The sequence below is a fragment of the Falco cherrug genome, chromosome Z, assembly GCF_023634085.1.
Source record: "Falco cherrug isolate bFalChe1 chromosome Z, bFalChe1.pri, whole genome shotgun sequence".
In the NCBI taxonomy this organism is placed as follows: domain Eukaryota; kingdom Metazoa; phylum Chordata; class Aves; order Falconiformes; family Falconidae; genus Falco; species Falco cherrug.
The window spans coordinates 23,710,122-23,736,371 of record NC_073720.1 but is presented as its reverse complement, the minus strand read 5'-3'; the positions used below and the strand labels follow the sequence as shown (position 1 = coordinate 23,736,371).

The following is a 26,250-nucleotide window of genomic DNA, read 5'->3' as shown; positions in this document are numbered from 1 at the left end:
ACGGACGAGCGCTTGGCGACCTGCCGAGGGGCCGTCGCCTGCGCCTTGGAGCGCTGGGATCCGCGGTCCCCCAGAGCCGCACGGGCAGCCCTGCGGCGCGGCACGATGGGAACCGTAGTTCTGCGGTGCGAGTGGCGAGAGGCGGGCGCCGGCCGGAGGGGGCGCGCATGCTCCCACTGGGGCGGTGGCCGCGCCGCTCCGCCCCGCCCGCCGCAAGATGGCCGCCCTCGGCGTAAACAAGGTCGAGGCTGGTACCGGGCAGGACAGTGGCCGGGGGCCCGGTAGCAGTGGCCGCGGCCCGGCTGGCGCCGCAGTGAAGGTGAGACGGGCTGTCCGGCCCTTTGCACCGTCTGGCTCGGCCGCTGCCGAGCGTGGCAGGGCGTTGCGGGGTTGCGGGCCGGCACCACCGGGGGGAAGGGGAAGCACGGCTACGAGGGGTCTTCAGGGCAGGAGTCGTCTCCTGAGGCGCCGGCGTTCGTCTCGTCTCGGGCCGGGCCGGGCAGCCGCTTCCCTGGCCCTTTACCGGCCTCGCCCGCCCGGAGCCGCGACGCTGGGGGCTGCTCGGAGCGCGATGCGGGCGGGAGGCCTCTGCGCAGGGCCGGCCCCGGCCGCAAAGGGCAGCGCTCTGGAGGGCGCGGGCGCGCCGCGGGGGTTAGCAGGCCCTGTCGTGGGGAGTGTCGGTGGGGTTTGGTTCTGGTGGTTGTTTGGGTTTTGGTTGTGGTGGGTTTTTTTTCTAAATGACGATCAATTTTGCTTCTTGTTAGCTGTTTAAGATGTTCTGGTCCCCTCCTGTTTGCTTTTGCTACCTGGATGCTGTGTTTGCAGTTTCATAAATGGCTAACTTGGTATGACTGACCTTGTTATATGTATTAGCTACGAATGGAAGCTTTCTCCACTGGCTCATAGCCTGCTTTGGCAGGGTCTTGCCCTCCCTTTCCTCCTCCTGTGAGGACGTTTCTACATACTTAATTGTGCTGCTTGACTAGTGGACTTCTCTTGTGGGAGTTCATTAAATGAAGTGCACAAGAACTTCAGGTGGGATGCTGAAGAGTTAAAACGTTCTGTTCCTGTCTTTATTTATTTTATTTTATTTTATTTGGGTGTACAATGGAAAATTAATGATTCAGTTTATCTGCTGTGATTGCAGGAACTTCTGTAAAGTAAACTGCGAAGTTTTGCTTTTTTTGTCACATCAAGACCAAATATGGCCTCTTTTTAAATTATAGGTTCTTGAGTGTGGAGTCTGTGAAGATGTATTTTCTTTACAAGGTGACAAAGTTCCCCGGCTGCTTTTGTGTGGCCATACTGTCTGCCATGACTGTCTTACCCGGCTTCCCCTCCATGGCAGAGCAGTTCGTTGTCCATTTGATCGACAAGTTACTGAACTAGGTAAGAAGATGTAAATCTGAAATTCTTAAAACCTGTCAGCCAGGGATAACTAGAATATAATGCTAGATATAGTTTCTGAATGCTCCACTTAGCACTATGTCCAAGTAATGAATGTGCAGTGTTTCTCTTCATTCAGAGAAGCACTGTTAAGCATTAGTAAAATAGATGTCTTAAAAAAAGAAAGTGAAGACTTTATCTTCTTGAACCTGGGCTTGCAAGCTTTATACCTTGAAGTCTTTTTGCACACCTATGTTTACAAAGGGACTACTCTGTGTTAAACTAGCATCTAAGGGATCCTGAATGAGTTTTCTGTTGTCCTAAACAGTAAGTAAACCGTGCAGTTAAATGGGTAGTTTCTTTGATGAGCAGATTTGTCTGGGTACATGATGAAGTGATACAGAGGGAAGTATCAGTGGTAACAAGCCTGATTTTTAAAATGTACAGTAATTCTATATATGAAGTAACTGACAGCAGCAGGCTACCAACAGGAATTTCCATACTGTAGGAGGGCCTGCAGACAGGATTTGAAAGGATAAGGTACAGCTTTTATCCAGCAGTGGAGGTTTATTTTAGGCAAAAGATGACCCATGCTTATGTTTCCTTCGGAATAGCAATTGCCTGTTTAACATAGGGTTACAGAGGAGACAAGTTATCAGAAGAATTTGCACTGAGAAGGACTTGTTAATAGAACTGGCTCCAGCATGGGGGGAAAAAAGCTATTGGAAGGAGAATCATCAGAGAGGGAGATCTGTAATGTGGTAATCCATGAAAGAAATATTTATATATAGAATATGCTAAAATAAGAATTTACTTTCTGGTAAGTGAATCTGCTAGATTGCAGATCAAATGGAGAGGGCTATTAAGGCACTCTCTGGATGCTTTCATGGAAATAGGAGTCAGGAAAAGAAATAATCAGTCTCATATGAAAGAAGGGTTTATTTTCTAGGGGGAGGGAGTTCATAAGTGTGAGCATCATGAATGACTGCTGGTCTAGAAGATGCGGTTAAAAGGGTCATGATTTATTTTACTTTTTACCTATGACTGTACAGCTGCATGAGATTTCTTGAAGTGTGCTTTTAAGGAGGAGACTGTTAGAGCACAATATTCAGTCCTACTGTTGTGAAACATTTCTGTCCAAGACCACTGCTTGTATCTTGTAAAGTAGAAGTACCATTTTCATTATGATGGGGAACTTGTCACTTCTTAATTTTTATTGGTCATTTTTTTCCCACCTGTCTGAAAGTATCCTATTATATTCCTTGTGGATTTCAGGTTTAAGAAAAATGACGCTTTGTAAAAGCACCTAAGGTTTTTTCATCTTGCATAATAAGAGGACCTTCTGATGGAACATAGTGAAACGTTATTAAACTCTTAAGGCTCCCATAGGTAGGAAGTGGGAAGAAAAGCTTCAACTTTTGAGTCCAGGATAAGCTAGTAGACTTGTGTCCTACTGGCTAGTACTAGAAAGAAGGATTATATACTGTGATCAAAAACTGATAGGTAGAACATTTTAGCAAAACAGCTTGGAAGTAAAAATAGTTCTGTGAATGTAAATAAACATGTTCTGTCTGGGGATTTGATTTGGGGCAGAAGAGGGTCATAGACACTTTTAGTCTTGCCATGTCCATAATAACTGCCTTGAGAAATATTATTGCTTTCAGCATGTAAAAATGGGATGTTTTGTGGAGTGCAGCTCATCGTGACCCCTCTTTGAGGCATCTCTGCTTTTTTTGTCTTGCTCTGATCACTTGGCAGTTACTGCTGTTGGTTAAATTACTGCTGTTGTAGTTCTGTTTCCTTCTGAGAGCTCAGGAGTGGAGCTGATAGGGAGTCATGGCAACTGTGTGCCCAGGGAACTTCTTATCCTTCCCTCCCATTTCAGGGCATGCGAGAAAGCAAGCGCCATTTTCACCCATTTCTGCAACTGCCAGTTCTGCCATTTAATGAAGTAGTCTCAGGAGGCGGTTTAGTATCTAAATCTGGGTTATAGGATCACTGCCAAGAGAAAGTTCTGTTGAAAGAGAAGCTGTATAATCAGGGTGTAAAGCTACCTGTGTTGAACAGTTCCTAAATAAGTAACTGTGGATTTTACACATGCTTTTCGTTGGTCATTTAACCTGTACAGTTCGGATAAAGGTGATTGTTTTCCTTTGCTCTTACCACTAAATCACTTAATCCTATATTTGTCCAGGTTTTCCCAAGGAATATTTTGAAAGGGAACTTTTTGGAAGAAATACTCAGGGATCTATATATGTATAGGTATAGCTGTATTTTCTCCTTTCTGAAGTGGACACTTGGTTTAAATGTACTGGCATGTTGCTTATATAAATGTATGTATGTGTGTATATATATATTAAAAAAAACTGTGGGAAGGCAGGATTAGGGGTACTTTCTCAATCAGAATTTCTAGAAATGTGGAGTCTGCAAGAGAAAATTGACAACACCTCATTTACATGCTTACCAAAATATTCTAATAATTCATAAAACCTTGGTATGAGAGAAAATAATTACTAATGAATTGGTAGGACTAAAGCCTGCCCAAACCACGTGGTGTACCTGTTGAAAGTATGTGAGGTGTACATGTTGAAAGTATGTGATCAGTCTAGAGGTTATCTTCTATCTATCTAGATGAACATTCTTTAACCAAAAACATGTAATGGAAAATCTTTTTCAATTTTCAAAATTTTGAAGGAATATATTCTGGAGATCATGTTGACTCGGGCAGTATATTTAGGGGAAAATCTAGAAAATGTTCTTCATAGAAGAAGACTCCTCTGAATGCCTTTTCATTAAAAGTGTCTTTATCTAGGAGAAGAGGTGAAACATTTCTTGCAAACTGCTTTCTGTCGTCTTCCTGCATTGGGTTAGTGGGTTGGTTTTGGGTTTTGGATTTTTTTTTTAATACATGGACCAATGAACTGTTGGGAAGGATGTGCTTATATAACAGCTTTGGAGGCTCTGGCTTTTGATTTTCAGCTGAGCAGCTCTGCTAAGGAAGCCTTTAACAGTTTACGGCTCAGGTGAGCTCTCCCTACCAACATCATTATTACAGGTCTGAAACTATTTTCTATCATTAGAACTTTTTGAACTGATGTATGCACATGTTAGCATTCTTCATGGAATCCATCCCATTGGTATTGTTTACATTTATATATTCTTTTGCTAGTCTTTGAGTACTAAGGTAAAACCTCAAAACGTTGTGCAAGAAAATGTAGCTATAACATAACATACTCATAGCTTTGTTCAGACATTTAGACAAAAGTTGCTCCTTCATTCCTTGCATTATTTATAATTCTTTTGCAGACAAGCTTTATTCTTTTGAAAGTGCATTTGAAAAGTCTGGTCTTTCAGTCTTAGCATTTTCATTGTCACTGGCTCATTCCTGGCTGACACTCTTCCTGCTAGTCATTGTCTTATCTCCTTTTGAGAGGAGACAGTCATAGTCTGTAGTGGTTTTGTAATGCGCATGAACATCCCTTGTAGGCCCAAGGATGAGATCACTAGACTCATACATTTGCAATCAAAGCAGAATTTGAGCGAGTCCAAGAGATTAAATAGATATATTTTCATGACTCATCTTTCAGTGTTTTTAAATGTAAAATAAACACTGGATCAGATGTGTCCAAAATGTGTGTCGAGTACGTAGTAATTTTGTAGTAGGTTTAGTGTAAAAAGAAGCAAAGTGGCTTTTTCTCAAATACACAGACTTTATGGTAGATGTGGTGAAATGAGACATTACTTTCTCTTGATAATGCATATTTTATAGGGTGCTTACTGGTTATAAATTCTGGTTTTAGTTGGTTAATAGTTGATACATAAGTTTGCTTGTTTTTCCATGTAGTGCAAGATCAACAGCGCACTAACAGTGTATGGTATGTATTATCAAATCTCAAGCTATATAAGAAGTTAAAGGAAGGATGTAAAAGCATTTGACTTTGCTTCTTCTGACAGCTTTAAATTATGAACTAGAAACACAGAATAGCTATAGACATATCTTTTCTGATCTTTTCTGTTGGTGATATTCCAGTAAATTAGTTCTGCTTTGGATATTCTGACTTGGTTTTCTCTTCATGCTGACCATGTACTGTTTAAAATATAAGGTTAATATAATATTCACAATTAATATATATTTGAATGAAGATAGTACCTTCGCTCTGTAAGATGGAGTCCGTGTCTGCTCCTGCGGTGATCCAGATGAGATGAGGAGCCCCTCCGGGAAAATCCCCGGGGGTACCCTAGGGAGTACCCGCTCTCAATGGGTCCTGCAGCCGAACAGAGGAGGTCCCATCTGGGGTGCCAAATTGATTTGAAGAATCAGTCAGCAATATGCAGGCGAGTGGAGGTTATCTTTATTCGGCAGCGCTGGGTGCATGGGGGATCGCCCCACCGAAGTCATGCACCCCGAGGGGACTTTTCAGTCCCCCCTTTATACAAGCGACTCATACCTATTCATTAGTTTTCCAAGAAATTGTTTATTCATTACAATTCTGAGAATTCATTTATGTATCTTGCGCCTGCACAATGTCCTTGAGTTGTCTCTACGCAGACTCTATTCCTTAGCAGCCATGTTTAAAGTCTTCATCTTCACCATGTTGCATGTACAACAGGGATCTAAGACAAAATGTCCCTTCTAAAGATAACCAACCCAAGGACTTAGCAGTCTGTGCATCCATCATGTGGCAGTAAGGGTCCTTGGACCCTTCCCGACTTTTAACTAAACATAGCTGTGTCATCCTTTAGATAAGTGGTACAGCATTCACTATTCAGTTTAGCCACTGAGAATATTATGGTTGATGATTTAAACTGGAGGGGGGGTTGGGTCAGGGAGGCATGCCTATGAAAGAAATTTTTATGTGGGAAAACTGGAAGTTACATGTAACAATAAAGTATACAGTGCGGATGTATTGATTCCTGTTCACATGTCTCTTCAGAGCTACTGTAGCATTGTTGCCCTCACTTTGGACAGGTGTGGCATGCATTTTGTGAATGATAGCATGCATCCTTGCTCTGCCTCCTCTGATGGGAAAGCAGTTGGCATGTGAGCATGCCAGTCTTCCATGTAATTTTGCCTAGCCATGTAATGCAGCTCTGCTATTGGAAACAGTACTGCAGGAAAAACATTGTCAGGCAGTAAAAGCACTTGCATGAATTTCAAGCAATTTTGAAGCCTTAAGATTGAAAGCCAGTCTCATTTTTCTTGTTTCATAGCTTCTGAAGTAAAAGACAACATTGTGGTTTAACCCTGGGGGGCAGCTCAGCCCCACGGAGCCACTTGCTCACTCCCCTGCAGTGGAACAGAGGAGAGGACTGGAAGGGCAAAAGTGGGTTGAGACAAAGGCAGTTTAATAGGTAAAACAAAAGCTGTGCACACAAGCAAAGCAAACAAGGAATTCATTCACTGCTTCCCACTGCCAGGCACGTGATTAGCCGTTTCTGGGAAAGCCAGGCCCCATCACTTGTGGTGGTTACTTGGGAAGACAGGTGCTATAACCGTGAACATTGCCCCACTTCCTTCTTCTTCCCCCCCAGCTTTTATTGCTGAGCATGATGTTATATTGTATGGAATATCCCTGTGGTCAGTTGGGGTCAGCTGTTCCAGCTGTATCCCCTCCCAGCTTCTTGTGTACCCCCAGCCTGTCCACTGGTGGAGCAGCATGAGAAACAAAAAAAGGCAACCATACTGTGTAAGCACTGCTCAGCAATAGCTAAAATACAGGTGTATTATCGTCACTGTTTTGATCACAAGTACAAAACATAGCCCCAAACCAGCTACTATTAAAAAAATTAACTCAGTCCCAGCCAAAACCAGTACAGAGAATAATTCTCAACAAGCTGAAGCTGAAGGTAGGAGAACTTGCAGATATTTTTGGATTTGGGTTTTTTTTTGTTTTGCTTTTGTGTGCGCTTCCTTGCAAACAATATTGTAAGAAACCTAGCTCTTAAAAGCATTGCCTTTTATGTAGTGACAATATTTGAACGGTGCTTGTATAATTCTACAAAGAGCCTTTATAGCAGTGTATACTCTCTGTGTGCTGCAAATCCAGACTCCTGTGGGAGCTGAAGTTCCATATTCTTAGAACAGTGAAAATGCTGATTATTTTCTTGACTGTGTACCAAGCTGAGAAGCAGTGGAACATGAGTATTTGGGATGGGTAATTAGCTTTGATGGTTCTCATAACTGCTTGCTGCTCATAATAATTGGTGTCTGTTAATTTGGAACAACACTTTCACTCTCATGATACATCAAAATCTGTGGAGTGTTTGATAAATCTTAGTACTGAGGAAAGAAGACTTAATGTCTGTGTAGGATCAGTGGGATGACATCTGAATTCCAGAAGGATACAAAGGGCACATGCCTACCAAGCCACAACAGGGCAGCATAATTTAGGAGTTGTGAAACAGCACTCTGGAGAACCAGATAACTCAGGTAGCCTGGGCTTTGTCTTTGGAAACATGCATAGAATGCAGCTTCTGTGCATTCATGTCAGATGCAGACTTAACACCAGATATGCGGACTGAAAATGTCAATAGTTTTTAGGCATCTTTGGGAACCAATCTCAGCCTCCAGTTGCTGTTCTGCTATTCTGTGCAACTGGCTTATGAGAGGCAACCCAATTTTTTTCCAGGTCTGGTATTGTTTTCCAAAATTATGTTTTCCAGATCATGCTTGAAGAAAAGTGTAAATTGAATAAAGCAGTTAATTGAATTTAGTACAGAAGTTATATATTATTTTTCTTACGGGTGAACAGCAGAAGTTCACTAAGTTTGGCTCATTCTTGTATGGGTATGTTTGCATAAAGTACAAAACAAATATTTGAATTACAAAAGCAGCATGCATATGCAGTTTTGTTCAGATCTTGATGTTCTACCTCTAAAAAGTAACTGCATTAACCTTTTCCTGTCTTACAAACAGTTCAAAAGTTCCATCATAAGATAGAATAGTTGATTTTGGGTCTTACAGATTCTGTTTAAATACAAGGTGGTGTTCCCAGGCACCTTCTTAATTACGTAAATGTACATCTGTCACTACCCTGGGCACTACTGGTGATGTGGTGCTATCTATCACTCTACTCAAAGCTACCAGACACACACACACCCCCTCCGTTTCTTTTCCTGAAGTTAGCAGATTCTGTACACTTCAGTAAAAAATCTGCCAAAGAGGTCAGGGCAATGTTATTGGTGAAACCGATGTCCGCATTTTGCCTGCCTTTCAGTGCACCAAAGTGCTCTGTTAGTATTCAGCAGAAATGCTGGATATAATTAAGTAATTTCTTGAGCTGGTCTTTGCTGTCAATTATGTTGTTTCAAGAGCTGGTAAAAATAATGTTACAAGATCATAGGCATTTGTGGGTTAATTCTGTGATATTTGTTAGGAAAACACGGTATGTGGAGGTTTAGTTTATATACCTGTGTTCTACCAGTTTTGGTGAACTGATCATAATAAAATCTCCGTGACAACAGCAGAAGAGCTCATCATAGCATTGGGGCTGGAAGAAGAGCACATGCGCATGTCTTTACTTGACCCTTCCAAATTACGCTTTGTTAGCAAGTAATAACACTCTCCACCTGGACTGACATGTATTGATATTATATAGAAACAGGCTTGTTAGTGTCAGTTAGGAGTAGTTAAACTGATTCTAAACTGTGCAGTAATAAGGGCTTAGTTTGGGCAATAAACAACTTCACAAGTTGATCCACCTTGGATTTTAAAGAAGAAAAACTCAAACCTACGCACACAGATGACACTCATTCTGGAAATTCATAGTGAATTCAACACTAAGCTACATCAAAAACACCTGTGTGTTCTCAGATCATCTATCTGAAATTGGTCATTCCTAATTTTCAATAGTAAATAATTGTGATTCAGCAATGGTAGTCAGCTTATTGCAGTTGATCAAATATAACTTTCTAGATGTTGTGCATTGAGATGCATACTCAATCCCTAAAAATGGCAAACATCCCATCTGAGGAATGTCTGATAGCATACTACTAAAATATGTTTGGTTTTTTTTCTTTTATATATAACAGCTCTGCTGAGAGGAAGTTGCTAGGTGCTTTCTGCATTACATCTAAATCACTTCTGAAGAGCCATGCCTTAAAAGTGCAGGAGCAGGCAATTTCAGAGTGTCAAGCAGGTAAGGCAAAATGCTGGCTTGACTAGGCAGGGATCTTCTAGAACTTAGGCAGAAGAAGAAAGTGTACAGATATTGGAAGCAAGGACAGGTGACACGGGAGGCTACAGAGATGCTGTTCAGCACTGTAGGGAGAAAATTCATGTGGCCAAAGCTCGATTAGAGTTCAGGCTGGTCAGCACTGTGAAGGACAACAAAAAGGGCTTTTTAAAATATGTCAACAGCAAAAGGAGAATCAGAGATAATGTTATTCTGTTGTTTGGTGTGGTTGGTCACCTCACAAACAAGAATGTAGACAAAGCAGAGAAGTTTAATCCTGAGGTAATCCTGGTTATACATACACACTGGGGGATGAGAGGCTGGAGAGCAGCCCCACAGAAAGAGATCTGGGGAGTTGGGTTGATGGCAAGTTCAACATGAGTCATCAGTGTGTCCCGGCAGCCAGAAGGGCCAACCATGTCCTGGGGTGCATGAAGCACAGCACGGCCAACCAGTCCAGGGAGGTGACTGTCCCACTCTACACTGCACTGGTGTGGCCCCACCTTGAGTACTGTGTGCAGTTTGGGGCAGCGCAGTACAAGAAGGATATCAAACTGTTAAGAGCTCATCTGGAGGACAGCAACCAAGATGGTGAAAGGTCTCAAGGGCATGACTTAGGAGTGGCTGAGGTCACTTGGTTTGCTCAGCTTGGGGAAGAGAAGGCTGAGGGGTGACCTCATCGCAGCCTGCAACTTCCTCAAGGGGGGCAGAGGAGGGGAGGTGCTGATCTCCTCTCCCTGGTGACCAGCGATAGGACGCGAGGAGATGGAATGAAGCTGCATCAGGGGAAGTTCAGACTGGAGATCAGGAAAAGGTTCTTTCCTGAGATGGTGGTCAGTCACTGGGACAGGCTCCCCAGGGAAGTGGTCACGGTACCAAGCCTGTCAAGAATTCAGGTAGTGTCTGCATGACTTTCTTAGTCATGTGGTTTAGTTTCAGAGACCTGTGAGGAGCAGGGAGTTGGACTCAATGATCTTTATGGGTCCCTTCCAACTTGAGATAGTGTGATTTTAATTCTCTCATTTGGGTAGAGAATGAGAGAAGAGAATGAGCCAACCAACTGAAGGGTGGCTTTGCAGAAAAGGACCTGGAGGTCCTGGTTTACCTGGTATGTTGTTGCAGCAAAGAAAGCGAACAGTATCTTGGAGGAACGTTGCCAGCAAGGCCAGGGTGGTGATCCTTCCCCTGTCCTCAGCACTGGTGAGGCTAGACCTAGAGTACTGTATCCAGTTTGGGGCTCCCCAGTACAAGAGAGATAATAGCTACTGGAGTAAAAGGCCTGTAAGACAATAAAGGGCCTGGTGTATCTCTCATATGAGGAAAGGCTGAGATATTTTGTGCAAATATCTGAAGGGAGAGTAAGACAGAGCCAGGCTTTTTTCAGTGCATCTGGTGACAAGAACTAGAGGCTGTGTGCACAAACTGAGGCACAAGAAGTTCTGTCTGTACATAAGGAAACAGTTTTGACTGTGAGGGTAACCACACTCTGGCACAAGTTGCCCAAAGAGGTGGTGGAATCTCCCTCCTTGGAGATCTTCAGAAGCTGTCTGGGCCTTAGCAGCCAGCTCTAGGTGATCCTGCTTGAGTAAGAGGACTGGGCAAGGTTATGTCCAGAGGTCCCTTCCAACCTCAACTAGCATGTGATTCAGTAATGACTAAAGAGTAATAAGCCAGTGCACAAAGGTGATCTCTTGAGGGACCTTTGCCTTCTGGCAGAGAAAATGGTTTTAAATTTATGATAATTACGCTGAGAAAAGTCAAAGGATGGTACTTTCTTTGAGAAGCAATGACTAGGGTTCTCGTATGCTACATGGACTATGCAGGTAGCATTTAGCATCAGTCATTGGGATGCAATCCTGGTTTTGCTTTTCATCGTGTTGTTTCATGTGAACTTCTACAAACTGAGGATGATACAGGAGTAGACACAGATTTCTGCTTTGCTCACGGAAGTAGGAGGTATCTTTTTCGCTATATCAAATAGTGTATATGGGTCTTTCTGAATATTGTTTTAAATCTTATTCAGGTTTTTACTGGACTGAGATCTGCAGTAGGTGTTGCATTTTGTGATTCAGTGTAAATTCTTCAAAGCTTCCATTAGTAGAAATGTTCGCTCATGTAGTTATGCAAAATACGAATTTTTATGATAAAAATCAGAGTTTGTGTGTTCCTTGTAGTCCTTAGTTGTTAGCTATTGTGGATTACTTTATAAGTGTATTTACTGAGTTTTTGTAAATTTTTAATAATTGTGAAATCTTTTAAGCAGGAAAAATCTGCATAAATATTAAATAGTTCTGTGATGGAAGGAAGGAGGGGGTGGAAAGGTAGTGTGACCTTACAGAGAAAAAGTGATAGTTGTATCTCATTTTCGTTAATGTCACTGTAGTTAATGTGCTCTTAATATTTGTCGGAATCTCAGCTGTGGTTTGTGAAACTGCTCATGATGGTGTTTGCTTGAGGGGCTTTTTTACATCTCCCCTTCATTTAACTCTTCCTGAAAAATAGGAGATTCTGGTGTCTGGGGCTTGAAAAAGAATTTTGCGTTGTTGGAACTCTTGGAACGGTTGCAGAATGGACCTGTTGGGCAGTGTGGGACAGCAGAAGAAGCCATCGGTCTATCTGGAGAGGTACTGAGTTTTAAAAAAAGCCAGGTTTGCTACATTTGCTTTAATTTATCTCTAGATAGAAAAAAAATATCAGTTCTTTGCCAAATGTGATTTCACTAATAATGCTGTTGTTTTCTTTCAGTATCTAGTATTAAGGCTTCAATAGTTCCATACTCAAATGCTAATCTGTGCTGACTAAAGCAGGAAATTAAGAAGTATTGCCAAGCATACATACTATTTCCCCCTACTTTTAGGCATGTATGTTTTTTAGAAAAGGTTACTTATTTGGATATTGTAGTTATAGTGATTTAAGGACAGTTTTCTAAAACATCTGGAAACTCTTCCTAAAGCCTTCAACTCTTCTTAAGTAGTTCCTTTTATTTATTTGATATCACTACATCATGTGACAGTACTTCACTATGAAAACCAGCTGCTTTAACCATTTCAGTATTAACAACTGGTATGCAAGAAATATCATGCAGTGTCATTCTAGGAATAGGTAACTGTCCTAGATGTTTTGTCTGTCTGTAATTCTTTTCTCTCTAATGATTGCTTTGGAGGAAATGATTGGAGTATGAATTTTACCCTCTAAGCCTTTACAACTTACACTGAAGTTTGGATTTATGAAATCACTGAACACTTCTAGAATAATTTATTGGCGTTGACTATAAAGGAAAACATATTTTATGTAAAAAAAAAAATATTGAGAACTTAGTTTTCAAAGTAGTCCAAATACTTACTAGTTTGTAACTTTTACAGAAAGTCTGTTTCCAAGCTTGTATGGGATTAAATGTTAACAAATTCAGCATTGGGTTTTTTTTGTTGTTGTTAGAGTATCATTCGTTGCGATGAAGATGAAGCCCATGTTGCATCTGTGTATTGCACTGTTTGTGCCACTCACCTGTGTGCAGACTGTTCCCAGCTTACTCATTCTACAAAGACACTAGCGAAACACAGACGTGTACCTCTTGCTGATAAGCCTCACGAGAAGACCATGTGCTCCCAACACCAAGTGCATGCTATTGAGTTTGTTTGTTTAGAAGAGGGCTGTCAGGCGAGTCCTCTTATGTGTTGTGTCTGCAAAGAGTACGGGAAGCATCAAGGTCATAAGGTACTGCTAATAATCTGTTTCTAGTTACGCCATGGGGCGGCTTGCATAATTATTTATCCAATTAAAGTATAAAAGATTACCAAGAAAGGAAAGTAGGTTCTTAATATGTCTTTATAGATGTATCTTCATACTGTTCTTTTGCTTTCCCTGCATTTCAGATAACTACCATGATAAGATTACAAGAAAAGAAACATTATTTCTAAGACCACAATAAGTTACTTATGTATTAAGATGGACAGTCTCTTTATCTGATGCTTTTCTGAACTTCTCACAACATTGAGTCATCAGTTCTGAAAATTGTTTTCATTATGCGAACACTAGGTTCACCCAACCTGGTGCAGTCTAACTGCCCTTCTTTTTTTGTAATTGATGGTGGTAAACAGGCGGATTAGTGTGTTTGCTTGTGTGATTGCTAGATGCCTATCTCAGTCTCAGCATAATCTGTAACTCCTGATTACATTTTAAATTGCAAGATGGTTATAAATTCTTACTTGCCTTTCCTATATATATATACACACATATACATACACACATATATATTAAATATGTAGTAAAATGGAAAATATTATTAAGATATTTATGATTGATCTTTGATATGTTGCTTTTAATTAATAGCATTCTGTCTTGGAACCAGAAGCAAACCAGATTCGTGCATCCATTTTAGACATGGCCCACTGTATAAGAACTTTCACAGAAGAAATCTCAGATTATTCCAGAAAATTAGTTGGAATTGTTCAGCATATAGAAGGAGGAGAACAAATAGTTGAAGATGGAGTTGGAATGGCCCATACTGAACATGTATGCTTTTCTTTTTTTTTCCCACATGCACAGAATATTTGGTTTTTAATAACTGAGATAAGAAATTTCTTTGAAAATTATACATAGGTTTTATAAGACAAGACCGTAAGTTCTTATCTCTACCAAGTCAGTATTGAGATTTAAACCAGCAGATAGAGGGGAATTTGTAGTTCATTACAATGTTTTTAGGCTACATGACAATAGGGAGACAGTAGAGAAGGCTGTATAAATGCTAGTACAGTACTGAAGTACTGTGAGATTGCATCTGTTCTCAGGTGCTGTGATAATATTGAGGATTTTTTCCCTGGTCATTTGTAGATATCATTTAGATATCATTTTACATACAAATAACCAACTTGATTATCAGAGTAACTTCTTGGAGGATCTTTGTCTTAAAGCTGATAAGACTTTCTGTATAACAGCACTTGAACTGTGATGTAGCCAAGCAGATATGAACGTAAGTTAGAAACTGGAATAAAATGAAAAATGCACTTCTGGAATCAACTGGTGTCCTTAATCCTCTGGATCTTCTGACTGCAACACTGTAGGTACCAGGGACTGCAGAGAACGCTCGCTCGTGTGTCCGAGCCTATTTTTCTGATCTTCATGAAACCCTTTGCCGTCAGGAGGAAATGGCTCTTAGTGTTGTTGATGCTCATGTGAGAGAGAAGTTGATTTGGCTTAGGCAACAGCAAGAAGACATGACGATCCTTTTGTCCCAGGTTTCAACAGCTTGCCTTCATTGTGAAAAGACTTTACAACAGGTGGGTTGGCAAGTGAGCTGTTAACATATGTCAAGACAGATGGAACCGCAAATTAAGTTAAGGCCACAAATGAAAATATTAGATGGTACTCTGCATTTTTATTTACTTTACAATGTTAAAACAATAATAATACAACATGAGACTGAAGTATTCATTACAAGGGGGTGTTAGACAAGGATAGTCAGTACAAAAGCGTTCAAGTCCTCCAGTTGCTGGAAATTCTGTGGCATGGTTATCTTGTCTGGAGTAATTTCTGGTTATTTGTGAGGATAGTTGAAAGGAGAGATGAAATCAAAGCAAAAAGCTACAAGATTTATGGGAAGGATTTTACAGTTGCACTGTAAACACCAGTATAAGTGTTTGAAGATAGTTGTCATATGAGGCTGGTAGGCAAAAGTGTTTTAGGACTAAACTTCTGGTAGCACTTGTAATACAAGTAATTGAATATCTTAAATGTATGAAGAAAGCGGGTCTATGAGAGTATCTGGTTGGTCCATTATTTACTTAATTTAGTGATAGTGAGAAGTAAATAGTGTATGTAGCAAACAGTAAACAATGTGGGAAATTATTTTATTAATGTGTTATTTGTAGTTTTTAAAACTTTGCTTAGACCTAGTGTCTGGTTGCTTAGTCAGATGCACTTTTTAACTATGCAAATGTCCTCATCATAGATGGGTGGATATTAATCTTTTCATGTTAATTGCGTTGCCTTGTGTTGCTGTATACTGCAAAGCAGCTGCTGTATTCAAGCTGCTGAAATGATAGATGAATGATATATTATTTTTATATTACATTACTGTCTCTTGTTATTTATATTCTTATTCCTACAGGACTAAGAAGGCTCAAAGAAAAAGTTTTTTAAAAAATGCAGAACTATTTAGTATTTATTAGTATTAAGAAAGAATGGCAAAGCCTTCACATTTGTGCTGCAATTTTAAATAAATCTATTTTATGAATGTGAGTTTCTTTAACTAGAGTATTTCTATTGAAAATGATGCATTTCCAGCCAATATATTTACATTGTGTTTAATTATTTTAAGTAAGTTACTAAAGGAAAAGCATGCTGTTGTTTTTTTGTTTGTTTAGGATGACTGCAGAGTAGTGTTGGCCAAACAGGAAATTACAAGATTGCTAGAGACATTACAGAAACAGCAGCAGCAATTTACAGAACTTGCAGATCACGTACAGCTGGATGCTAGCATACCTGTCACTTTTACAAAGGTATTCTTAATTTCATGAAAGTACAGCTATCCACTTTATGAAGTCTCGAGTGTAATTTAAAAGAAAGCAAGAACTATGTATGTTCATTATGATGCTGTATTTGTTGCAGCAAATTTAGGCAGTTCAGTATCACAGCCAGTGTCTTACCATATAATGAGTACCGTCTGGTATTTAAGCAACAAAACCAGTGTGGTGTTATAATTAGTGTGAGAAACGTTCATTTGACATTGACTACATCAGTCAGTAGCTTTGTTTGAACATTAGCTGCTTTCTTTTAAATACGTAAGATACTATTTGTGAATTCTAGGAACACCTTTCCTTGGAAACATCCATGATTTGTTCTACATTTAACTCAGATCAGGAATCTACCCTTTATTTTTCCATGTATTTTGGCTTTTTCATGAGGACAGCATAACTTCTGCTGAATGTTTATTAATATTTTGTTTTCTGAAAATTGCACACCTGTTTTTAAATGCAATAATGCTAGTAACTTTCATTTTATTATATTAAAAATAATGTATTTCTTTACATTCATTTATTTGTCTTATAGTTACTTTGTATTCACTGATGGCTTAGACAGTTCATCTTCTAAGTTGTTTTTTTTCTTATTGCTTTATATATCTTTTCAATACCACCTATTGTTTGAGAAGAGTGAAATTATTTGGAGTTTGAGAATGGTGATACTTTCCGCATAGGAGAGTAAATAAGTTTGAAACTTTAAAGAACAAGAAGTACTTTAATTTATGGGGGTTTTTTTGGTTCTGCATGAGTGAAAGAGTAATAGGAACTATTTTTGTCAAGAAGAAACTGAGGATTTAATTGTCGCTGTTGAAGCCTTTACTGTAAAGGAATGGATGCTTCCATGGTGACTGTCCCAGTCCTTGTTGATATCAGAAATTCAATTTCTTCTAAATACTTTGCTCTGTAACTTCAGTATATTTGAATTTCCATGTAATAACTGCTTTGTCAGATCAATAAATGCAACATTTTCACTTCTGCCCCTCCCTGATTCAGCAGAGATCAGAGTTAGCAGTGTCAGGGAGAATGCTTCTGCAAACTCCCAATGCAAACCCATAAATGAAGCAGCATTCACATTTCACCATTGATGAGTTGTATACTGTGTATTCAGAGTTAATTGATGCTGCCATCTCACAGGGCTGAGTCAGAGATGCATTGTGGATGTCTGGTTTTGCCTTTAGGAGCTCTTAACCTGATTCAGAAAATTTTGATTGCTAATTTCTGAGCATTTGGAAAGAGAATGGTTGCAGCCACCTAAGCTGTGATAGTCAGCTGGACTTATTAACTGAAATAGGACCCAGAAGTCTTCCAGTGCCTCTTTACACCTCAGCTTTCTTTAGAAAAAAATGGGTCTTTTGTTGCTTTTCTCCTGTGACAAACCGGTATTTTTATGAAATCTTCTGAAGCTTAGATGCTGCATTTCAGACATGCCAAATCAAATATCATGTGTCACAAAAACTGCAGCAGCCATAAAAAATTAAGGTGAAGATAATTACTTCATTTTCTTACTTTTTATGTTTTCTCACTTCTTACAAAATTTAAAGCTTTCTTTATATACAATGGTTTTTTAGAATACTTTTTGCTGATGGCCACTGTTGTGACTTGTAGTAAGGCTTGCTGTATCTTGAAAGGTCTGTGTTTGACAGCAGATTTCAGACAGAAATAAAAACTGTTATTATATCACTGAAAAGGTCTTTCTCAGGAACTTATCAGGCATCAAAGGCTGCATCCATTATAAAGTTTAAAAAGCATTTCAAACAGTACCAGGTCAGAGGAACATTCCATATCTAGTGAATATTGTGGAGATTTAAGGAGAGAGGGAGAAGTCCTTTGCACTATTGAAAGTGAGTAGATTTTATTCAGATTTTTTATTTCACTGATGATACAAAAAATATGGATAGTGCTGTTCCTTCCTTATAAACCATCAAGGGAAACACCATGTATAAAGCTCTGAAGGGATGGTTTGGAGAATTCTAGGACAAGATACTGAAAATCTTTCAAGAAATATGTTTCTATATAATAATTTTTTTCCCAGATGTTGTTAATACAGTGTTTCCAATGGATTGTTACCTATGTATTTGTGAGGACTTTGACCGAATAAGGTTGAAATGTCTTCATGTGCTTCGCTTGTTGGCAAGGAAATGGCCCCGCATCCAGGAGTGTGATCCTTATTTGAAGAGAGAGTGATATTTTGTCTTGGTCAAAGGAAGGCAGTGGCTGTGGAGTGTTATATACGAGAATAGCAATTGGTCGTGTGTTGTGGTTTAACCCTGGCTGCCAACTAAGCCAGACACAGCCGCTCACGTACTCCCCCGCAGTGGGATGGGGGAGAGAATCGGAAGGGTAAAAGTGAGAAAACTGGTGGGTTGAGATAAAGACAGTTTAATGGGTGAAGCAAAAGCCACATGTGCAAGCAAAGCAAAACAAGGAATTCATTCACCACTTCCCACGGGCAGGCAGGGGTTCAGCCACCTGCAGGACAGCAGGGCTGCATCACACATAACGGTTACTTGGGGAGACAAACAGCATCACTCCAAACGTCCCCCCCTTCCTTCTTCTTCCCCCAGCTTTCTATGCTGAGCATGACATCATATGGTATGGCACAGCCCTGTGGTCAGTTGGGGTCAGCTGTCCTGGCTGTGTCCCCTCCCAGCTTCTTGTGCACCCCCAGCCTTCCCACTGGCAAGGCCTGAGAAACTGAGAAGTCCTTGACTTGGTATAAACATTACTTAGCTACAACTAAAAACATCTGTGTTCTTGTACTAAATCCAAAACACAGCATTGTACTAGCTGCTAGGAAGAAAATGAACTCTATCCCAGCCAAAACCAGGACATCATCCTAAATATTTATGTGTATTTACTGGTGAGAGGGAAAGTGATTAAGGAAATGGTACCAGAGATAAGTAAAGAGCACTTACCCATGAGTGTTGAAGCAAGTATGGCAAACTGCTAACCCTTACCAGCACCAGGAGTACCCAAGAAGACTATCTTCAAGTAAACCATAGTTTATTGGATATTTTAGTGTATATTGTTGCTCGAGGTGATTGGTGGTTGTGCCTTGTATTTTTGGAGTCCATCCATTTAATGTTAAGATAAGTGTCTTAAACATAAGGATTTCCTAATTGAAATTTCCTAAATTTGCTCTTATGTTTGCCATTTCTTCCAGGACAACAGGGTACATATTGGACCAAAAATGGAAATTCGGGTTGTCACTCTAGGATTAGATGGAGCTGGGAAAACAACTATTTTGTTTAAGTTAAAGCAAGATGAATTCATGCAGCCAATTCCAACAATAGGTTAGTAGCAACAATTTAAAGTAATGATTTTTCTGAATGTTTGACTTAACTCTAGAATTTGATTATTTTATATTCATACGGAACAAGACTATATAACTTCAGTATTTTTATTCTAGGTTTTAATGTTGAAACAGTAGAATACAAGAATTTGAAGTTTACTATTTGGGACGTAGGAGGGAAGCACAAACTGAGGCCATTGTGGAAACATTATTATCTCAATACACAAGGTAAGATGTAATACAACTTTTAAACTGTATTTTGTCTTTTAGCTTGTATTTCAATGCCAGAAAGGTTATTAATAGAACTAATTTATAACTGTAGAAAATTGTTCATCTAATGCAAAGTACAGCTGCTAGGTTCATGAGCTAAGAAATTTTAATCCAGTTGGTCATAGTGTCTGCTGCATGATAAAGGTGCATTCTCTAAATCCATTAGACAGTTCATGGAGCCAAACAAAATTAGAATCTCAGAAAAAGTTGTCCTAGCTGACAACAAACAAGGTGCAGTGTTCCGAGTTTGCATAGAGAGAAGTAGTACTTGCCAGGTATGAAATCTAGATAGCACTTGAAATGAAAATACTTAGCCTTTAGGAGCCTTCAGTTGGCAACTTAAAAAATTCTACAAAGTTCTGTAACTTCTGACTTGGTATTGAAGTGTAATATCTGGTCATAGGCTAGATGACTGATTCTGAAAACACTGATGTAAATGGTGCCAACTTAGAAATTCATGCTGTTCTTCTGTTAATTCTGAATGAATTAATGAATAAATTGGAAAACAACTGTGGAGATTTATCTGAAATACTTAGGAATGACAGACGTCAGTTTATGTGCTCCACTTTGTGCATTATTTCAGCCATCATTGCAAACTTGAACATTTTAAGTTGTTCATCTTTTGAAACTGTCAAAAATTGCATTTTGGGATTTCTGTTGTCCCCTTAAAACTTACTGTGTAAATGCCAGCAGCATGGAATCATGTCTGCCTTGAAGAATTGTATGTTGGAGAGAAATCTAAGCAGTTAACCTGGTGCATACCTGCAGTAATTTTTGTTGAGTTTTGGTTTTAGGAGTTTTTTCATTGCAAAAATCTGTAATGACTTTAAATCCTGTCCCATAGCTCTGCCTCCCCGACTGTCCGTTCTTTCTGGCATCTTGGTTAGTCCGTGTAGTGGATGGTAAAATGTACTGTTGCTGCCTGGGGTCCATGACAATCTTCTCTGGATTGTGTAGTCTGTAGCTGAAGGCAGCTGTGCTGATTTGGCTGGACTTGTAGATTTTACAGCCAGTTAAGGGAAACTGGAACAGTCATGTGGGAGTTGATCGAGTATAAATGGATCAAGAAATGGTTTAAACGGAGATACTCAATCCATACATAGTAAATCTGGGTTTAGACCTAAGTACTTAAAATACCACCCCTTATGTTAGACTAGGCAAAAGACCTCAGACTTTTTTTTCCTTGTTTTAGGATGAATTCTAGATTTTTTTCAAAAGTGCAGAGATATGTAAGGCATTTCCCAGTCCTGGATTTGAAATTGAAGTTGCACACTGCTAAGAAACTTCACATAGAATACTGCTAGAACAGAAGAATTGTGTAAGTTGAAAGCTAATTTTACAGAGTTTATATTTAAATGTGTGTAAAACATTTCTCTCTGTCTTTTTTAGCGGTGGTGTTTGTTGTTGATAGCAGTCACAGAGACAGGGTCAGTGAAGCACACAGTGAACTTGCAAAATTACTAACAGAGAAGGAATTGCGGGATGCCTTGCTCTTGATCTTTGCTAATAAACAGGTACTTGTGATTTTTTTCACTCTGTTAGTCTTTCCCTCAATTTGTGTATCAAATTCCAACTTTCTGAACCCACTGCTATGATAAGGGAATTGTAATGTGGAAATCATAAAACGTAGATGCTTTCTTTATGTTTAAGGCTGGTAAACTAAGTTATGCTAGAGTGCTCAGTGGATTCAACAACCAGTTTTTGGTTGATGGTAACAAGTAGTAAATGCATAACTTTTATTTGGCTTTTGTGTTTAGAAAGCTTTTATGTGATCTGTAGCTTCAGTCTAAGCCATCAGTTAAAAATAAAATGCTTCAAACATAATACAGAAGAATAATCAAGTCTTTGTATCTGACTCCTGCAGGATGTGGCAGGTGCGCTTTCAGTGGAAGAAATCACAGAACTGCTGAGTCTCCACAAGCTCTGCTGTGGCCGTAGCTGGTATATTCAGGGTTGTGATGCCCGAAGTGGTACAGGACTTTATGAAGGATTGGACTGGCTGTCAAGGCAGTTAGTGGCTGCTGGTGTCCTGGATGTGGCTTAAATTTTACAGGCTGTAACTTAAGGCTGTAGTTTACTGTTTTGTCTTGTTTGCACAATTTAGGATTTTGTAGCCAGGTGTGCTGTCTGAAAAGGGGACTTTATTTAACTTGGTGGTTACAGAAAAATGTAGGTCTTTATCTTAGACTGGATAATTGGTTCAGTAAACTTGTGCTGTTAGAGTGTTTTTGAAATGTGATACATTTACAGGTAGTGGAATGGACCCATTACAAGGGTGCCTTGATACTCTTGATGAAATTAAGTTGTTAAAATTTAAAATTCTTCCCTGATAAAATATGCATGGGAGTTCACATAATAATTATAACAAGTCTACAGCACTTAATTGGTTAATTTTGAGTTAGTTAGAAATCCTTTTCCAGGAAACTATTCCAAAATCTGTCTCAAGTTACTAGAATAGCCAGCTCAGTCTACTAGCCAGAAGTAAATGGTTCTACTCTTCAATGTCTAAAGAATGCATTCACCTCAAGTTGGCATTGAAAATTACATGCAAATACAACACAAAAGGAAAATGTTTCGCCCATTATTTATTAGCTTCCCTGTTTGTTACTGGAAGGCAGCATAACTGGACAAAGAAAACTGAGAATTAGGTGCAGCTTTGCAGGGCTAGGGGGCTGGGGCATTGTTTAGCCAGTCATTTTCTAGTTGGGGGGGAGGGGTTAGTCAGGTTTGGGTTTTTTTTTGTTTCTACACATACTAAACTATTTATGGACAGACTATAGTGAGACTGAGGTGAAAGCATTTTGTGCATGCTTGAGGATGTAATCTACCTTTAGAGATTAAACTTGCTCCTCAAGAAGTCAAATGAAATTATAAAAAACCTGAAAACTTCCTAAAGAAGTGATGTGGTGCAATGTCAGTCCAGCTCTGTACTCTTATGTAGAAGTCATGCTTCCAGATTAAGGTAGTGGCCTTAAAATATTCAGTGACACAATAGTATACACTAGTTCTAACCCTTAGAGAAGAGCAGATGCTAAAATGTGATATAAAACTTCCATAATAAGATTTTCAGTTCTTTCTGTATCTTTTACATGGAACTATCACCAGTGCCTCTATTCTTGAAGATTACTCATTCACAAACCTGTTAAACGTAGGTGTAATGCTGTTTAAATTTAGGGAAGACTGCAACGATTTAGGGATGTCTTTTTTTATTATTATCTATTTTTTTCTGCATATGCAACTGCTAACAATTTTATTTGTCTGGTACATGCACAAGAACGTTGTGCCCTCCTTTTCAAGTGTGCAGCATTGCCAATGGAAGAAGCCATGCCATGGACCTCTTCGTGTTGCTAGAAGAGCTACAAAGAGCATGGCCAATATATCAAAACTCTTCATCATCACTTTCCTTACTGGAGCACAGGTGAACTGGGAGAACCAGACAGTGGAATTGAGCAGTGTTTTTTGCAGATGGGAGATATTTTTGCCACACTGAAAATCATGTTTATCTGTGACAGCTCTGAACCTCACCTGGCAAAGGAAATGTATCCAATTATCTGTGGCTATGGCTTTTATTGTAATACTACCAATTTTATGTTTTCCCACTACATACCATAGGTAAAGCCAAGAATGTATAAACAAATAATTTAGTACATTTGCACTTTTTGTCAAGAGGAAGCAGTTAACTACTTCCTCATAATGACATCTGCCTGTAGTTTTTTCTTGTTACTTAAATTTCCTGTAAATGGTGATAAATGCAGATTCAGCAAGTCTAATGACTTGAATAGTAGCTGGAAGAACACTAAGCTTTAAATTAGTTAAATGTTTGTGAAATGGGTTTCAATGCCAACATATGTACATAGGCACTGAGAAGGGGTATTTGCTCTTTCTTCAGACAAGCTGATAATTTTGGAAATGATTTACAATGAAGTTGTAAGTTCGGTAGGTGTTCTCTTGCACCCACCGAACTAAAGAAATGTTTGTTGCTCCCAGCCTGTAACTTCTTGCCCAATAGACAGTTGGCGGCTCTGACTGGAGCACGTGCTTAGCCTGTACTGCAGAGAAGCCCCAGACCTAGTTGGGGCTGACTGTCCCTTTGTAGTTCTTTTTAAAATACGAACAATTTCTGCTAAGCATTGTTAAATATATTCCAGGAAGAGGTATCTACAGAGAAGACATGCATTCTTTAGAAAAATCTTAATTATGAATTTTACTTTAGCTGGCTTTTGCCTCAGTTATACAGGCCTCTCAGTATAGTTCCCTTCGTTCAAGGTGACCAGTGTGGATTTTTTGTAGCATTAGAGGGCAGAGGAGGAATTCTCACTAGTGCATGTTCTCTGAGTACAAAGGCTTTCTTGTGACACATGTGATGCCACCATAAAAGTGTTGTTAAATGGAATTTATTTAAGATGGTTTGAAGTAACTGTGAAAGTGTTGTATATGTCTGTGAACTCTTCAGTGTAAACAGGTACACTAAGAAGTTTATTTGTATTATAAATTAATACTACATATAAACTGCTTCAGTTACAAATTTTAAGCTTGTTTTACCAGTTTTACTGAACTTTAGTTTTCAGTGTACTGACTTTGCAATATGTAATTGGAGTATTTCCTCAACTAGAACTTACTCAAGCATTATTAACTACGAGGATTATTTGAAATAACTTCTCACAGGATGTTGACCTTAATTGTGAAACTGAGTAAATACATCCAGTGACTATGTTGTGGCTTTCTTGAAAGAATCTCAGCTCAAAAATAGCCTGTCTAAGCTAACTAAGAAATACCAGTTGATGCGGTTTTACTGTATGCTATCTTCAGATTTCTTGTGGGCCATGTGGTACATGAGGGGTTTATTGTGAGATAGTTCTTATTCTGAACTGCTGGGAGGAGCTGTGGATGTTATGTAAAGGCTTCTTGAAAAGGGCTCTTTTAGTGGAAACAATTAATGAGCTGCTGCAATTTGAGTTGTCCAGAAAATAAATTCTTTTCAATAAAAGTATCTAAAATTTTGCGATTTTAATAAACTTTTTTTTTTAAGGTCATCTCAGAATTGAAGTGTGCTACATTTAACTTACTGTAGCATTTTTGTTATTAATCCCTGAAGATACCCCTTTATCTCACTGAAGATAACCTTCTCAGTAGTAGCAGCTTTTGAGGGACTGAATCTGATTAGCATGCATCACATCTCATTTCATGAAGTCACCAGAACTGTAAACTCCTGAGTCTTGTACTAGTGCAGTGGTGTTACGTGGACATAATGTTACTGTAGAGTAAATGTAAACTATCCAACATAGTAACAGGACCATCTCTAGCCCCAGATTCACAACAGCTTCAGATGTTGTATGAGCTTTCATTGAGGACAGCACCAGAATCACCTGCTGTGAGCTTAGTTGAGGTGATTGCCGTATTACCGAGGACTTCAGGTAAAAATGAAGGCAGAAACAGACTTCCTAAGCTAAATAATGAGAAAGCAAACCCTGAAAGGAAAAAAAAAAATTGGCAGTGCCAAAGAAGTTGCACAGGACTTTGTATGCTGGCATTCCAAGAGTTAACCATTGCTTTTAGACACAGAAGACACAAAACACAACCATTTTTAAAGGACAGAGGTTGATTACACACTTTGTCAGAACAAACAGTATCATGGCAATCCATTTTTTCATGCATGTACATGTGATTGAAGAGTTCACTCAGTTTAGGATTTCTGACCTTTTCCTCTGTCAAATATTTCAATACTTTGAAAGGGATTAATTAGATATAAAAGATGCAAATAAGCATGAAAAATTTACAAACTGTTTTATAAACATTATCCTGAGACATTGTGTACTTTTTTAAATATTCAGTTTTGCATAGAAGAGATGCAAGAAAAACAGTAGACTTTGTAAGAAACATGCGTATGTTTTTACTTTAAAATATGAAGTTACCAGAAATACAGACTTAGGGCACTTTAGGTATATTAAAAATAGTAGAACTGGTGATTGCTCTGTCCTGGCACTTCTTATATCTAGGAGTTACCCAGAATGTTTTTGTTCCTTCTAGGTCCCTTTTTGGGTCCCACTGTGCCAAGTTGTTTCTGCTTAAGCTGGAACCTTCAGCTCCTAACTTATTTCACTGTGATGTTAATGATGCTGATATCCTCATAGGGCTTGTCAGTTTTGGGATTGACTTTTACATTTGAGATTCTCTGAACAACTTCCATTCCTTTAGTCACCCGTCCAAACACACTGTGCTTGTTGTCTAGCCACGGCTGTATGAGGGCACAGGAGAAGAAAGAAAAAGCATATTAAAATAGAAAGCAGCATGCAGGTTAGGTACCAAACCAGAAAGAGACTGACCCATAACAGGTGTACATGGATACATTTTATATGTTCAGGCTATGAAACTTAACTCCGTGTCAATATTAGCATGAAAGTAAATATTAGGCTACAGGTAATACACACTCATATACAAGTAAACTCAGCTTTTCAATTGTTTTCTTCAGGTACTACAGAGGCCAAGTTCTAGCAATGCAGTAGCACTTCACAGTTTATTTTAAAGTGTATTCTCAGTTCACAGAAATGCTGTTTCAGTCTATTTCATGGTACTTTCACAACTAAACAGTAAGTGCCAGTCCAGAATACTA

At 39.2% G+C, this 26,250-nt stretch overlaps 2 protein-coding genes across 4 annotated transcripts in view; one reads left to right on the top strand and one right to left on the bottom strand.

The window, feature by feature from the left end:
* Positions 1-89: 89 nt before the first annotated feature.
* Positions 90-24,655, top strand: TRIM23 (tripartite motif containing 23). Of its 3 annotated transcripts, none has more exons than XR_008730227.1 (11): positions 90-319; positions 1,227-1,389; positions 12,063-12,184; positions 12,996-13,274; positions 13,890-14,072; positions 14,621-14,836; positions 15,923-16,057; positions 19,242-19,371; positions 19,488-19,598; positions 20,833-21,154; positions 21,505-21,528. XR_008730227.1 is itself a non-coding variant. In XM_055699062.1 (11 exons), the coding sequence occupies exons 1-11, from the start codon at positions 218-220 to the stop codon at positions 21,682-21,684; spliced, it is 1,746 nt and encodes a 581-aa protein (XP_055555037.1). In that variant the 5' UTR covers positions 90-217; the 3' UTR covers positions 21,685-24,655. The 3 variants fall into 3 exon arrangements, 2 of the variants coding, with proteins under 2 accessions (XP_055555037.1, XP_055555038.1); XM_055699062.1 differs by having other exon boundaries at positions 21,030-21,154; positions 21,505-24,655; XM_055699063.1 differs by lacking the exon at positions 1,227-1,389 and having other exon boundaries at positions 212-319; positions 21,030-21,154; positions 21,505-24,655.
* Positions 22,860-26,250, bottom strand: part of PPWD1 (peptidylprolyl isomerase domain and WD repeat containing 1) — a 17,192-nt gene continuing 13,801 nt past the window's right edge. Inside the window, exon 11 of the mRNA XM_055699061.1 lies at positions 22,860-25,875. Within this exon, the coding sequence (XP_055555036.1) occupies positions 25,732-25,875 (144 nt within the window). The 3' untranslated portion in view covers positions 22,860-25,731. The remainder of the gene's footprint in view (positions 25,876-26,250) is intronic.